Source organism: Cryptomeria japonica, chromosome 5 (genome assembly GCF_030272615.1).
Source record: "Cryptomeria japonica chromosome 5, Sugi_1.0, whole genome shotgun sequence".
Taxonomy (NCBI): domain Eukaryota; kingdom Viridiplantae; phylum Streptophyta; class Pinopsida; order Cupressales; family Cupressaceae; genus Cryptomeria; species Cryptomeria japonica.
This window is the reverse complement of record NC_081409.1, coordinates 675339424-675356976: the sequence shown is the minus strand read 5'-3', so window position 1 is coordinate 675356976 and position 17553 is coordinate 675339424. Positions and strand designations below refer to the sequence as shown.

General features: G+C 41.0%; 1 protein-coding gene across 7 annotated transcripts in view; it reads right to left on the bottom strand.

Moving 5' to 3' along the window:
* LOC131079368 (protein RAE1) overlaps nucleotides 1-17553 on the bottom strand; it is a 169227-nt gene that overhangs the window by 33561 nt on the left and 118113 nt on the right. For all 7 annotated transcript variants that reach the window (XM_059221603.1, XM_059221602.1, XM_058017281.2 and 4 more), the window contains exon 8: nucleotides 9511-9639. In XM_059221603.1, coding sequence (XP_059077586.1) covers nucleotides 9511-9639 — 129 coding nt within the window. The remainder of the gene's footprint in view (nucleotides 1-9510; nucleotides 9640-17553) is intronic.

Sequence of the window (17553 nt, the reverse complement as noted above, 5' to 3'; positions counted from 1 at the left end):
GTTAGAACTTAGGAAAAAATACAATATTCTCAATAAAATTCCCAACTTCTCAATGATTTAGACTAATTAGGGTCTGGAAATCAAGAAAATAATCCACACTCTAGGTAGATTTCAATAATTTAAATATGAAATGTGACAAGGTTAGGGTATGAAACCCTCATGAAATCAACACCTCCTTATACTTAGAAATTTTGTGCAAATTAAAGTGCAAAGGAGTATACCGGATCAAGAGTGACTAAGGAAAGGCATGAAAGGTTGTGTTTTCACACAAAACTATGTCTGAGGACACCTTCCGAAGTCAACAATGGCTACCAACAAATCTGAAGACAACCTGCAACTAATATATTAACCTTTCAAAACAAGTTGCAATCACCCAAATGTGCATAAATTTGATGGAAAATAACTTAAACATGAAAGGAAGCCAAATCTGGGAAAAAAATAGTATGGCTAGTAAGAGTTAAATTTTCTGAGGACAACCAGCCATGGCGAAGTTGCAGACCTGTAACAGCCCTCAAATGCTCAAGTGATTGACTGAAAAATGACTTGAAAATTCTCCCAAAGGTAAATCGTTAAATTTAGAGTTGGCTGGCAATGAAAGTTTTAAGTCTGAAAATAGATGGACAGCCAACAATGGAGGTCACCCTTGCTGCAACAATGGCGTCAAAGTTCAGATCTGAGGAATGACAGCTAGTAAGGAGCAATGGGAGTATCAAGCATGCATGGAATCCATCAAAATATGCCCCAAAACACTTGCCAAATAAAAATCGTACTTTCCCAACTATGGTGTCACCTTCAAATCTGGAAAATGTCTTCAATCTGCATACAATCTGCCAACAATGGTCTGAGAACAGCAAGTGAGCAAGGCGATATCAAGGAAAATCATCAAAGTTTGGAGTTGAAACCCCAACACAAGAAGATCCCCCTTCACCAAAATCGTGGATTTCTCCAAAATGGCGAACTTCATCAAAATCGTGGCAAAGGATCTTCAATATGCATTCCAATCTGTTGAAACAGGCCCAAATCAGCAAGTAAAAATGGCAGCCCCAAGGGAAAATCGTCAAGGTTGAAGGGTAGAAATCCAAAACACAATAAATCGCTTCTCACCAAAATCGTGGATTTCACCCAAAAATCATAGCAAACACATAAAATCGTGGCATTAACCCATCAATGGCAGACACGAAAGAAATCGCCAAGCTAGAAAAATGGAGGGAAAAGATAAGTCTTCAATCAACCTCTTCACCAAAACACTTCATCAAAAATTGCCAATAAAAGAGAAAATCACCCTTGCATGGAGACACCTGGCAAACTTAACAATAAAATAATGTTGGATTTCTCTCTTTAAACTTGCTTTCACCACACAAGCAATGTGGGATAAAACACTTGTTCTTATACTTGCTTTGCGAAACCGATTTGCTTCTAGAAGGTTGAAAACATTAAATGCTTATTGCAAATCATTTAATTGTTTTTTAAATTTATTAAATAATCGTTGCATTTATTAAAAAACAATTAAAACATGGCTCACTTTATTAAAATATTGCAATTTAAATCAAAATTTGAGCCACTTAGGAAAATCAATCCAAGTAGGGATTAAAAATCCCATCAAAATCATTTAAAACGTCAAAATATTCCCTATAAGGGAAAATCGATCTAAGTATGGACAAAACTTCCACACAAAATTCATCAAAATACACACAAAATGGGGTTAGGGGAAAATCGACCTCAGTCTAGATGAAAATCCGAACTCAAAATTCACTTCATTCACTCAAACTACCCCTTGGTGGAAAATCGACCTCAGTCTGGATGAAAATCCGGACACAAAATCATTAAAATTACTCTCAGTGGAAAATCACCTTGAGTCTGGACTGAGAGTCTGCACAAAAAATCCTCAAAACTTGTCACAAAAGAACCTAGTGGAAAATCAACCCAGGTGTGGAATCAAGACAAATGTCATCCGCAATCCTATCCATGCTCCCTGGTGGAAAAATGTGGGTAGTCAAGATAAATCCTGACACTTAGTCAAAATTTAATGCTTCCAGGGGAAAAAGGACCCTAGTATGGATTCACAATGGTGGAAAAATGAGGCAAGTATGGATTTCAAGGGAAATCCATGTCCAGTTTGGATTTTGAGTGGGGAAAACCATGAGTAGTCAGGAATATGAGGGGAAAAGCACCTCTAGTATGGAATTTTGACCTTTAAACCCTTAGAATATGGATTTTCATCCGGAAAATGATGATTTTTCCACTCAAAATCACTAGGAAACTCTGAAACTCAATAAAACTCAACTAGACTTGGGCAAATTCATCAAAAATTGGAGCATGACATAAGGAAACCTATCGGGATAAAGTGCAAAATCAACTTGAATAACTTTCTAGGAGAAAGAAAACTCCTCCAAAAGGTTTGAAAACACCTTAGCACTCAAAATCACCGACGAGGACGTTTAAAAACATGTTAACGCTCCAAAGGGTCTACACTTAGACACAACTAGGATCATTAAAATCTCAACTTCATGCGCTTGATCCTATAACTTCGAAAACCCTAAACGACAGTAGGCATGATCAAAACTCCGATACTTGGGCACGGGAAACACAAAATTGCCCGCTAAGCAGCCAAAAACCCCAACCTAACAACGCAGAAAGCAGGAAAAGAGGGGGTCCCTGTTAGCAATGGGGCGATGTGTGAAAAGGTCACAACAAGTCCCCAGAAGTAAACTATGGCATAGAATGGAACAATTGGGAGTTCTGGATCACTATAGGGCTGCAGTCCATAGGTTATATGAGCAAGTTCAAGACAAAATAAGAACTAAGGATGGCCTCTCTAAAAGTTTTGAAAGTGACATTGGAATCAAACAAGGGTGTCCGCTATGCCCCACTTTGTTTGGGCTCTATATAGACAAATTAGAGGATCCGATAGTCAAGTCATGTGGAAAGGGTGTGAATTTGGCCACTTATGTTATAGAATTAATGCTATATGTTGATGACCTCACTCTTCTAGCTAAAACAGCTGAGGGTGTTCAAGAACACCTATGAGCTCTAGAATCCTTTTATCAGGAAGTGGGAATGCAAGTGAACATTGGTAAAACCAAAGTCATGATTTTTACTTTGAGAAGGAAAAAAAAAACAGTTAAAGTTCAAGTTTGAGGGAAAGCCCATTACATGTGGTAAATAGTTACAAATACTTTGGCCTTGACTTTCATAGCAACCTTAATTGGGAGGCTTGTAGAGAAAAGAGGATAAGGGGGGTTGCAAAGCATTATACATGCTTCAAAATAAATGCAGATTAGCCAAGTTATGGGATTATGCCCTTATTTCAAACATCAAGTATACGTGCCATTATGATACCTTTGCATGGATCCTATATGGCCCCCATGCTTATATGGTTAGATATGAACAAAGACCATGTCACCAACTACTAAGTCATAATTCCTACATCGGTCAATTTGAGTTTCATATTGTCTAAACATATATATTAAAAAGGTCCCTCAACAATGCTAGGATAGTTCGTATTTCCTCCAATGTTGTAATTGTTTAAGGCACCTTCCCTATATGAACTACCTAGTCCAAAGGCAATGGAGGCTCATAACGATGCACTATTTTGATAGGAGTCGTGTCAATTGTAGAGTGATAGGTGGCATTATACCAATATTCATAACATCACTACAAATAGATAGAAGTGGGAATAAGTACAGTAACATGGCCTATAGCACAAATTGTTTTGCCCAAGGAGAAATGGATAAGTTTTGGACAGCCACAATATCAGTCATTTGTCTTCTCTTAACAAATGTCAATTGGTTGATTGGCATCAGCTTGCCAAGCCAAAACTAGAGTCTCGGTTATGACTTTGGATATTATTATAATCCATGATGCATAAGGCAATGGGTTGAAAAATCTCCAAAAGGTATTGTTATCATTTTATGACACCCTTAGTCCATCAGTGAGAACCGATCAGAGATATGTTCCATGGACCAGCGCTGCCCCAGTTGATCAAGGAGAAAAGTAGTGGATTTATGAAGTGTGGGGTGTTGTCTTGTTTGGAGGAGGTCCCTTCCCTTTGCTTCCCTTTTCTTTCTCTGTTCCCCGTAACTTCGGAACCCCGAGGTTCCGAAGTTCCTTCCCTTTGCTGCCTCTCCTTTCTCCTTCGCGAAACTCCGGAAACCCGAGGTTCCGAAGTTCCTCCCTTTCCTTCCCCCTCCTCTTCAGGTCTCCGGAACTCTGGAACCCCGAGGTTCTGAAGTTCCTTTCCCTTAGCCCCTTTCTTTTCCCAAAACTTCAATACCCCGAGGTTCCGAAGTTCCTTCCCTCCTTGCCTTTTCTCTGTTCTCCGGAACTCCAAAACCCCGAGGTTCCGAAATCCCTTCCTTGCTGCCTTTCCCTCTTCTCCGAAACTCCGGAACCCTAAGGTTCCTAAGTTCCTTCCTTGGCCTCTTTTCAGTTCCCCGGAACCCCGAGGTTCCGAAGTTCCGAAGCTAGGTCTCCCCTTTTCCTTTTGCTTAGTCTCTTCTTCACTTTCTCGGAACTCCAAAACCCCGAGGTTCCGAAGTTCTCCTTCCCCTTCCCCGGATTTCCGAAACCCTAAGGTTCATAAGTTCCTTCCTTGTCTTCCCCACTTCGGGAACCCGAGTTTCTGGAGTCCTCGGACTTCTTTCCGACCGGCAACACTTCCGGTTGGCATGATTAACACTCAAAGTTTTAAATGCTCCGACGACTTTTGTGACTTGTGCACCTTCTTTTGTGGAGCCACAAGGGTGCATTTAATAATTTTGGCAAGATTTCCATCGAGAGAGGTAAGGGGCCATGCTTGTTGTGGTAACTTATGTCATGTCTGCATGCTCTGACTTTGGAAGGTCGGTCAATCCACCCTTCTCAGAGTTGCCTTTTCAGGGTATGGCTAGATTGCTTGCATGTACAGAAAGTCAAGTGCATGCACTTCCCTGCACTCCCAGACTGACATTTCCCTGCACACACAAGGGTCATGATCACTCTTGTAACCAGTTTTCTATATAAAGGTTGTTAAGCCTCATTGTAAAGGGTTCTCTCCCTGTTGGCTTGAGCTATTCCATGCTCTTTCACTTCTCTTGTATTTTTCTGCATTTTGCAACTGCAAGTTTGGCCATTGGCCTTCGAATGAATTGAAATTGCTATTCTTGCCTTTCTTCAACTTATGTATGTTGTGTATGTTTTCTTACCTTCATCATAGGTGCATGTTTTGTGGCTCTTCTCTCATATATGTTGTGTTAATTTATTTCTGAGTGTGACTTGTGAGAAACCTTCTCCCCTCTTGATATTCAACGAATTCTAACCTCCATACATGCATTGGGGTCACTCGTACAACTGAAGTTTGTGCATCTCCTGGGTAGTTCAGTTGATTCTTTGTATCATTTCGGGTAGGGAGAGAAACAATCTCTTATCTTGGTGCATCACCTCCTTTCATTTTAAGCATTTCCCTCTTCCCTTTTCCTCTACAAGTTGTTAGGATAGGCTTAGGACTAAGTTTTGAAGTGTTGAATTGGTTCAACACCTACACCTGGATTGAGAAGGAAGTCGGCTTTCTCCAGAGACTCAACCCCCTTGCACAAGGTCCCACACTTCAGGGTTGTTTCCATGTTTCACAAGGTTGTTGAGTTGATAGCTCAGCAAGGGTGCAAGCTTTTGTGATAACAGGTACCATAGATTTTAGGTGTCAAGGTCAACAAAGTGGCTTTGATCTTGGAATATTCGCAGATTGAGCAGGGCTTGATAAAATTGAAGTGAAATACATCACAGCCTGGCAGTTTATCTCGAGCAAAACAAAAATTCAAATTCTTATGCTCATCCTCAATCATTCATTTCAAATTTTCTACCTGTGAAATCAGCCTTCGAATATTTTTTTTTGTGTAACTGACCTTGAGTTAGACTTCAATCTTCACCAATTTCTATGAGATGTTATGAAAAGAAAAAAAAGTTGCTTCCACCATGTATATCCTCAAACTTGTCAGATATCCTGTCATCTGATTGCTTAAATAATGGATTAAGTTAGTGGGTTAAACCACTGATTTGTGAAAGAATATGATACTAGATCTCCTTTTAGAAAGCATGTAATCCTAGATTTCTGGAGCCAATAAACCTTTCCCTTGCTTAAAAGTTGGTCCATAATGATCCAACAGGCTATGATCCATAATGGTCCAAGAAAGGATGGAACGTCTCACTTGTCTTTCATTTCCCCAAGAAGGGATGGAACACCCAACTTCATCACTTTTACCAAAATATGACAAAATGCTTTAAACATGACTCTTCAAATTCCATACGACTCTCCATGACTCCACTCCATGCTCCGCACATGACCTTTCATGTTTCCCCCTTCCCCTATGAATGTTCATGTTCATGACTCTTTCTGTTCCACATGTCCCCTTGTTTCCTAAAGCAAGATACCCTATTTAAAGACAAGTAGAGATTGAATTAATGAATGTATCATCAAGGGCAGACTTGACACTAGAAACAACTAGAAGTGGCACCTCTTATTTTGCACCTGTTTGTTTTGAGCAATAACAATCAGGTAGATATATAGTCATCGCTAACAATTGGTTTCTCCCCACACCAGGGTTTTCCTTGATTAAAAGAGGTTACATTTGACAAATACTCTTTGCTCTTTAGTTCTTATTTCCAGACATTCTTTGTTGTTCAATTTTTATTTCCAGACTAAACAAAATTTCACTCCTCTAAGTAACTGTTATTTGATCTTTTCAAACAGTGCAGTATTATATAGCATTCGGTTTGTAAATTTCTACTATAAATCTGAGAAATTATGGATCAGAATATGAAAAGTTAAGTTATTAATCTCTGTTCTTGGTGTTCCAAAACTCAATTGCAACCACCTCCTTTTGGTTGAAAATATATCCAAAGCTTTTTCCAACAATCCATCTTTGAGAAATATGGTCTCTACAGGAAAATATTATCGCACTAACTTTGGGTGTGGTGGAATCTCCAAAAGCTCTCATGGAGGTTGCAACTCCAAACAAAGTTACTGACAGAGAAAGAACATAAAATATGCTTATCAAACTTTGGCAGTTGATTAACATACACTCATAGCCTCCAACAATAAAGGAAGATGTATGACTATGTTTGAAAAAAAATGAGCGAGTCTTTCACAGACTTGAAAATAGAAAGGTATGTGACCTTTAATGAGTGGTCATAACTTGGACAAAACCAATTTAAAACATGGTTCCTAGAAACATTAATACTTCACACAATGAAGCAGCTGAGGCCAATTAGTTTCTGTAACTAAACATTGAAAAATGCACCATTAGTGATCCAGGATATGGAATGAAAGTAATATGGCATTCAATTTAAAATAAAATCCAAATAGGGTCGACATGTGGCACCACAAAGAAAGCAGATAAAACAAAGAGCAAGACAAAATTGAACAGATAACCCTAAACATTCAATGTTCTTCATAAGACAAGATTGAACAGTAGTAATTACAAATTTACATACATCACTGAACAATGAAATTTGAAAGTAATTGCTGATGATATTTTTTTTATTTATTTACTTTTTTTTTTTTTTGTTTTATTTTTTATTTATTTACTTATTTATTTATTTATTTTTATTTTTTCTTTTCTTTATTTTCTCACTTATCTCTTTTTTTTCTTAGTGTTTTCTTTTCTTTTTGGCCTCATTTATTGTGCCATCCCTTCTTCCCTCAACCTTTTTTAACTGCTCAAGTCTACTTCTTTCTTATCTTACACTGGTTGCACTCATTCATCCTGATGATGAATCACAGAGAGTGATCCGAAACGTTGATGCAAAAAATAACACACAATCAAATCCAGAAACATTAATCATAGTAATAAAATATCCTGTATAAATAGATGTCAAAAGGAAGTAGCCAGTTATAAATGACCAGAATGAGTTTATAACCAAAATATAAAATCCTAACTGTAATGGTGCTAACCCAATTATGCCCCAAGTTGAAAATTAATAGGGCATCAAATCATGGGTTCGCATCTAGAATTAACAATAATTTTTTGCCTGAACAAAATTTGATATAAATTTTCAGTGCGTATCAAAAATTCACGTGAAAATACACTACAAACATAGCTCAGTCCCCAACTTTTGATTTGGTTATACTTCCATAGAAAGTTTTTTATTTATTTTATTAACAGTAAAAAATATCTCCAGTAAAGAAGCATTCGGTTTAGAATTGTCTTGCTCGTAACAACCAAAGCTATTATAAATTTATAAGTTAGCAAATCCACATTAGAATCAGCAAGTCCTTGATTAATAAATTTTTGAAAATTTTATCAAGACTAATTGAATCTCATATATTTTGCCCCCAATCTTAAATGTTCAAAAGAGTTACCCTTCAAATATTCATACCTCACGAATGAGGAAAGAACCTCCAAACCAAATTTCTTATAGACAAACACGTAGTGAAAAATCTGGTTGGTGGATACGCACATAATTGGTTTTATTTGACAAAGAATTACCATAGAAACAAATCTCTAGCAACCAAGGAAAATTGCAGATAAAAGTAAATAGACTCAAGGATCTATCAATGACCATCAATAGCATTATCTGATTTTTAATAAAACCATGGGTTCATGCATAAATTAACTGCCAGCACATCAGTATCAAAAAAAACCTGAAATCAGCACCCATAGAACAATTTAAAGGTAAAAATCAATACATAGTTGACACAGGAATCTGATTATCAAAGAAGCTTAGGTGTTTGAAAGAAAAAAGGTCAAGGCTCAAGATTATGCTTTCACAAGCAAACTGAACCAACCCTGTGCTTAGCTATTAAGAATACAAAGCACAGAATGTGTTCATTATGGGTAGAATTTAGACATTTTCTGAAGGCATTGCATAGAGCTAAAATATAGAGGGCTGCCTAAGTTTATACATAAATAATATAAAGATGTGAATGCTGTAGAAACGGGACATGTTAATCAAGTTTCTCAATTAGATACAATGTAAATACTGTAAAAAATGAGACATGTCAATCAAATTTATCAATTAGATACCATGCAAACATGCCCGCCTAGAGTAAGTATGCCGATCTTTACGAGAGTAAATATGCAGGCATTCACAACATCCAAGAAAATCAAAAGGAATCCACATTTTTCTATGCTATTTAGCTGGATATAGTAAGAGTTTAATGAAAAAATATTAAAACAGAAAAACATGATCAAGGACCAGATTGGCAGTTTTGACAAAAATCTTATGCCCATCGTACAGTGCACACAAAACTTTAAAGCAATGTCAATAGTAAAAGGTCAAGATTAATATGTGCTCAGGCTGAGTTGTTACTCATGTTAGTTACTAAATTCTTCAGACTTTGGCAGTGCATCTCCAATACTAAGTTTCTCATTTGGACCTAACAATAACCCTCTTGCGGTGCTTTGAAATAATAAACATGAAAGCAGTCAATGTATTTAAATTTCAGTAACATGTGATTCAGTAATACAATCAAATCTATTATTCAAATGACAGAAAATATATTGCATGCCAAACAAATAACAATAGTGATCTTACAGGATGGAAGTTCAATGAATTCACTGAATAGATGTCATTCCCATCCCTATGACACTTGAAAGTGAAGTTCTTACTTTGCTGTGCATCCTCTATGTGGTGAACACCAACTCTTCCTTCAATGGATCCCACCTATAGACAATGCAGTAAAAAACCTGTTATAAATATAGAATAGTTCACTCCAATAATAATAAAAAAAAAAGATGGTTTAAGAACTATTCACAAACCCGAAGGCATAGCAATTGTTTAAATCAAGAAATGTTGTCTTATGAAAAATTTCACCAAGAACCATTGCCTTATTTGATCAAGTAAAATAGTCAGAACAGAGCAGTTTGCTTCACTTACTGCCGAGAATCAGATCATAAAAGAACCAGGTGGAATAAAATGCAAACATCATTAAAAAGCAGATATCCAAGTACTTCATTGAACAAACCAAAAAGTACACTAGAAGCTTGTCCAACAGTAACATAAAAGTCTGCACCTTGAGGTCACTTAATCTCAAATAATCTGTCCCACAATTAACACAATCAGATATGCTTAGGCCATGAATTTAATAGAAAATATGATAGTAGAAATTAAGAATCAACACTATTATGGAATGTCATAGGTTCAAAATAAATGACAGTCGGGAATGAAAAAATGCTATGAAAGAGAAGCAACACAAAATTTCTACTGTGAAACCCTCAAAATCAACTTTGGTAGTGGCCATTGCATTGCTACTGAATTATTACTAGAAGCTAGACAAATATAATAGTTGTCAAAGTGTGGAATGCAAAACACCCCTTGCTCTACTTGGTACATACACGCCATTAAGTAGCATGCATAAAAATCAAAAGTCTACTTCTCAATATTCTACAACACTATCTACCTCTCACGATACATTCCAACTCCCTCTTGTCCATAAATAAGTGTCAAGATGTCCTCCTCGTGCACTAGGAGACCCCAAAAGAAGAACTATAAGGAGAAACATCAAACTGTTTGCTTCAGATTCTGTCTACTAGCGTTGGGACAAAACTCCCAAGCCAGCAGTTTCACAACTGGCTCACGTTGGAAACCAATAGTTTTTCTCTATCCCGTTTTTCATTTCTGAAAGTTGTCACTAATGAAAGTGATATCTTTCATAACTTTTGATTTTTCCCTATTACCCTACTAATGCATCCCTTGCAAAATTGGATCTGTTCCCGACAAGGAGCATTTCAAGGACTAGTAGGAAACACCCCCACCTCCCTTCAAAATCTCCAAATTTTCAAAACATTGGAAAACATTTCAAGGACGCAAAAATTAGACAAGGCATGGCAAGCCATCCCCTAAGACCTAGCAAACAAAACACTCAATTATTTTTTCTTAGGTAGATGAAACAAGCCATTCATAACAAGAAGCCTGATTTGGGATTTTATGAGGAGCATACTAGGCACATTATAACACAGCAATAAAACACAATGAACGCTAAACTTCATATGTTAACCTACACTCTAAATCTCAAATGGTATTCAACAAGGCCTGGGAGAGTGCCTCCATCTGATGATGAAGAGGTGAAAGAAGGGCTCATAAAATTCCTCTAAAAGATGTATAGTGATGAGGAGTCTACTATTATCAGGTAATTATGCCATATTATAATTAGAACATTACGTGTGTTAAGGGTCCGTGGTTACATGACGGCTGTCGGCAGTTGGCACCGGACAACCTACACCAACACCTATATATATGTACTTGGTTTCCTATTTCAGTGTGTAGATATTGTCAAAGAAAGTTATGTTTTGAATGTACTGGCATTTGGCATTAATGAATACATACATCTGAGTTCTTCTGTTTGCTTGCATTGCTGTATACTGTCATACTTCCTACATTTTTGTACTGTTATGCACTATTGAACACACACACCCCTCGGGGGAAAACATCTGGCGCCACTGCCAAATTAAACTTGGAATGACAGGAACATACTACATGGCACGACGATAATGGGGCAACCAGTGAGCAAGGGGACCGGCAGCAATCCCGAGGAAGAGTCGACGGAGTTGTTCGAAGGAGAGGGAGCACTGACAAGAGATTTCACCTGCATCCTACAAGCATCCATCGAAACTTATGTACGGAGGGAGGCCACAACCGAGGACGTCCCTGAGAACGCAATGTGGAGTGCCCTTAGCGTAAGTCCAGTCGTAAATCGGTTGACGAACAACTTGCCTAGCTTGTTGGCACAGGTGTTCCTTGCTCTCCAAACTCGCCGAGAAGAAACCTACTGCGAGACCCGTCGACAACAAATTTTGCAGCAATTTGAAGAAAGGAGTTGACGAGAGGAGGAACGTGACGAAAGCCGTCAACGAACCTTCAACCCCACGGAAAGAAGAAATTGATGCTCATGATGCTAAATAAGGATAGAAACCGTGTGCCGAAGGAGGAAGAAGACGCGCACGAGGCAACTGCGAGGACACTGAGGTTACAACAACAAGCAAAACGTCGGCGACGACTGAAGAAACTTCTGGAAGAAAGTACAACTGGCAATGATGGCTCAAGTGTTGAGGGCCAAGTTTCCATACTAATAGAAACCACCAGAAAGCGGTTGGGGGACCTTTCCCTGACATTGGAAGAGATTGGTAACGAGAGTACGGTAGAGTCGTACACGCCATATAGAGGTGTCGAGACCAAGAATGAAGAGGAGACAGAGACCGAGAAGAGAGAGGTGGAGGATACCAGTGCAACCGAAGGTGTCAAGAGGACACAAGGTCACAGTAGTAGAAGCAATCTATTCGATTCAAGCTCATCACACCCTGGTAGTAAGAGCAACTTGGTGGGACCCAACGGACCAAATCTCAGCGAAGTACCTTCTGGAGGACCAATGTCTGGAGGAGGAGTTCCTAGAGGGTCAAGTTCGAGTTTCGGAAGGCAGATTGGGCCGCCGCCAAGGAATGTGATGGTGAATCGGCAAAAATTGCCTAAGTTCAACGAAGACGGGAAAGAAGACCCGGTACGGCATTATTGTACATGTGAAACAATCTGGTCAGCCAATGGCGTGACCGACACGGTGGAATGGGTGGTGCATTCCCCCCCCCCACCCTACAAGGAGTAGCCATAGATTGGTACTCGGATGCTGATAAAACTAAGCTGACAACTTGGGATGAATTACACAAAGCCTTCGAAACAGAGTTTCGACTCCTCAAAGATGACAATGAAATCGTGACAGAAATCCTGTGTACCAAGCAAGGGAAAAGTGAGACCATCTGAGCATATAGTCGACGCCTGAAGGAATTGCTAGGAAAAATGGACAACCAGCCCGATGATGGATTAAAGAAAAGGTGGCTTGTGGAGGGTTTGAAGTCGTCACTCAGAAGGAAAATGAAAAGTGTACCACCCCCCTCCTACGAAGATGCCTATAACCGGGCAATGGACCAGGAAAGTGAAGGAAAGACATCCAGGAAGAAGAAAGACAAATCCTCTAGGGAGGACTCCTCCGACGGAAGTAGCAACGACGAGGGGTCGAGCAAGAAAGTGCAAGCCCTTCAGAAGGATATGCATCGCACGATGAAGGAATTCAAAAGTATGAAGGGAAGCACCAACAAAAACGAGGAAGTGTGGTGTGCGGAATGTAAGGAGGAAGGTCATACAAAAGGCTCTCGTCCTAAAAAGGCCTTTTGCGACATTTGCCAAGTGTTGGGACATTCCACCAAAGAATGTCCCTACAACATGAAGACACGAGGGAATCAAGTGCTCTGCTACAACAGGTACATCCTAGCCTCAAGCCAACACCACGGCATCGTCTGGCGGTTACAGAGGTAACTGAAGGGGAGGAAGAGGCAACAATAATAATAACAATAATCGGAGTCGAACGCAATACAATGCCAAAGGACGGCCGATGATTTAGTGTCGGGCCTGCAACCAGTGGGGACACTTTGCGCGGGATTGCTAGAAAGAGGAAACACCGCAAAACTTGTGCAAATGGTGTGGTCCTAGAGACCACGACGACACAAATTGCCCCAAGCCAGGGGTTAATCTTCTCAATATTGAGAGAACCGGTGATAAAGTACTGGCAATCACCTGTGCTCAGACCAAGAAGGCCACTTATATCGACCCCCATACGGAGGAGAGATTACGGGAGGTAAAGGCCGACATTGAGCAAGAGATGACGACAGAACAACGGAAAAAAGCAGAGATGGTGAGTACATAATCCCGTACTGAAGCAGAAAAGAACATAATTGGGCTAGTCTTGCAGATGGAGGTGTCGATAAGAGTGAAGGACCTTCTGGACACAATGCCACAACTGAGGACCGCCATTCTCAGTACCGTACAAAGCACCACACACACATCTTCAGGTGTGACCCAGACGGAAGTCCCAGTCAACCCTTCGGTTGATCCGATGTTGTTGGCCTTAAATAGTAGTCAGCACCCTATGGTAGTGGACATGGGAATCCTCGGGGCTATCCTCAAGGACACCATTGTGGACGGAGGGTTCTGGGGTGAATGTGCTGCAGAAGGATACATGGAAGAACCTCGGGAAGCCAACACTATGGCCACCCACATTCAATTTGGTGGGAGTAGACCAACACAGTATCAAGCCACTCGGCACCCTGATGGCCCAGTCGGTGACCATTGGCACACAACCCTTCCTACTGGATTTTGTGGTAATCCCACTTAAAAAGAAGGGCTATGACGCCATCTTAGGGAGAGGGTGGCTGGTCACAGCCAAAGTGAACCACAATTGTAAGAACACCCTTTCCATGGAGAAAGGGGGGCGGAAGTACATTATTGATCTGAGGACCCAGGTTGTCGGCGAGGAGCTTGCATCATCCGACTTTGATTCAGAGGACTCAAACAAATGGGAGTGGGATTCCTACGAAGGCAAAGACGAGATGGTACCAAATAATGAAGGAGTGCTCGAACTCGATGGCTGCTCGAAAGATGACATCTACTCATTGAATGGACTCTTCCACTGGCAAATGGAAGATTATGAAGTATTCCACCCTCCATGTCACATGCCTCAAATTGAAGAAGAGCCAAGCGAGAAAGATGAGTTCCTACCAGAATACAAGGAGTATAAGGAGGGAGATGCCAAAGTGAATGATGTTCCGGCGTACAAGTTTTCAAAGGACAGACCAATGCAATATGAAGACCCCACTGTGAAGGAGACGAACTTAGGAGACACTACCACCCCTCGAAATATCTAGGTAGGAGACGATTGGAGCCCAGTGCTGAAGGTTTCAGCATTCAAAATCTTCATGGAACACAAGGACGTGTTCGCTTGGTCCTACAAGGATCTAAAAAGGGTCCCGCCAAAATTGGGCATCCATCAGATACCATTGGTCCCGGGAGCCCAGCCGGTACGGAAGAGGCCGTACCGAATGAATAAGAACTATGCGGCCAAGGTAAACGAAGAGATTGAACGAATGTTGGAGGTCGGCATCATATTAAGGGTGGAGACAAGCGAGTGGGTCTCACTGATTGTGATCTCACTAAAGGAGGCCAACTAGATCCACATCTGCATGGATTTTCGGTGCCTCAACGCAGTCACCATCAAGGATCCGCTCCCTATACCTTTCACAAACAGCATCCTAGAGGAGGTAGCTGGCCATGAAATGTACTCATTTCTGGATGGCTTTTCCAGATATAAACAAATTTCGATGGCTGAGGAGGACAAGTTGAAGACCACCTTTGTGGTGGAAGACGGAGTCTATGCGTACAACCGGATGTCGTTCGGGTTGTGCAATGCTCCGGCAATATTTCAGAGGATAGTCCTTCACATCTTCGATAAGATGTCTGTGGGAAATTTTAAGGCCTTTTTGGATGACTAGTCGATTTTTAGTAGTGAAGACACTCACTTGGTGGCGCTGAGAGAATGCATGGAGAGATGCCGAAGGGCCAAGCTGGCCTTGAATCCGAGGAAATGTAGATTTATGGTACCGCAAGGAAAGTTGTTGGGCCATATTGTTTGTAAAGCTGAATTGAAAACTGACCCGAATAAGGTACAGGGAATTGTGGAGATGGAGTGGCCCATTGATGTAACGGGAGTAAAGTCCTTCTTGGGACATATAGGATACTACTGGAAGTTCATCAAGAACTTTACTCAACTTTCTTTCCCAATGGACAAACTAACAAGAAAGGGTGAACCGTACATATGGGGACTAGCACAGAGGGAAGCATTAGAGGAAATCAAGAGGAGACTGGTGGCCACACCCACTCTGGCCTATCCAAACTGGGACCGAGAATTCCACATACACATGGATGCCTTGAACTATGCCATTGGGGCTATGCTAGCACAGGAAGGGGGATATGGGTTGGATCATCCCATCTATTTTGCCAGTCGATTGATGTCCAAAGCTGAGAAGAATTACAGTACCACCGAGAGGGAAGGCATCGGAATGGTCTATGTCGTACAAAAATTTCAGCACTACTTGCTAGTGACACCCTTCACTTTCTATGTGGATCACCAGACGTTGACGTACCTGGTAAATAAACCCATTATCCAAGGCAGAATAAGCAAGTGGCTATTGCTCCTTCAAGAGTTCGCTCTCACAATAACTGTACGGCCAAGCAAGAGTCATGTGATCGCCGATCAGTTGTCCTGAATTAGGTCGGGCGAGCCGCCCGAAGGAGTCAATGATGATTTTCTTGACGCACATCTGTTCCAAAATGCGGCACTACCGTTGTGGTATGCGAACATTGGGGAATACTTGTCTACCTCTCGCTTCCCAGCCGGAATGTTACCGAGTGAGAGAAGGAAGCTGGTCTTGAAAAGGACATTTCAGCTAATTAATGGATTGGTGTATAGAATGGGACCTGATCAAGTCCTCAAGAGGTGTGTGATGGAAGAAGAGATTCTGGGAGTGCTTCGGGAAGCACACAAAGGGCCCGCAGGAGGTCACATGGGTCCAGACACCACCGCGTGCAAGGTATTGTTGGTCGGACAATGGTGGCCCACCCTGTATAATGATGCATGGGAATGGGTGGGGAGTTGTGATACGTGCCAGAGGGCAGGAAAACAATTAAAGCGGCACTTTATACCCCTCAATCCATCCCATGCCTAGAAGTTGTTTGAATGTTGGGGTCTAGATTTCATTGGATCTTTGAAGGCCAGCAAAACACGGAGATGTCGTTACATTGTGGTGCTGACAGAATACCTTACCAAGTGGGCTAAGGCGCGAGCACTGCCGGATAACTCAACTTTGAGTACAGCCAAGTTCAGTTATGAACAGATTATTACAAGGTGTGGCATCCCAATCCAACTGACGAGTGATCGCGGTGGGCACTTTGTGAATCATGTGGTCAAGCTGCTCACGACGAAATTCAAGATTTTTCATTCCTTATCAAGCCCGTACTACCTGAGGGCCAACGGGTAGGCGGAGGCTACTAACAAAATACTGGAGTCGATGATCTATAAGTCCTGCGGAGTTTAATAGGAAGATTGGTAAGAGAAGTTGTCGTTGGAACTATGGGCATACAGGATCACCTACAAAGTCACCACAGGCCAGACACCCTTTCAGTTGATGTACGGCCAGGAGGCCATTGTGCCGGCAGAATTCATGGTTCCGAGTTTAAGGATTGCAATTGAGAATCGTCTAGGAGATATGGAAAGCCTACAGGAGCGGCTGTACGCATTAGGCAAGTTGTATGAACGCACAATGATGGCATAATGGGCCACTGAAACCGCCCAACAAAGACGAAAATTTTGGCATGATAAGCACATCCGACGCATGGAATTTTGTCCAGGTCAGTGGGTGTTGAAGTATAATGGGCGGAATGAGATTAACCCTGGAAAATTTAAAGTCCAATGGTTGGGGCCATATAAAATCTGCGAGGTAGCTGCGAATGGAGCAATTAAGTTGTCACCATTGGGTGACCAACCGATAAAGGAGACGATAAACGGGTCGAAGTTGAAGATTTACCACCACAGGCAGCAACGGAATGATCCAGTTTGCCCAGAGGCGAGGCCCAACCGGACAAATTGAAAAGGTAATTATTTGAAAAGGCTACATATGATAGCGCGACCAGGGCATCAACTTTCTCTTACCAGCAAAGAACTGTGACCGTCTCCTTTGCACCTGACGATTTTGCTAGGGT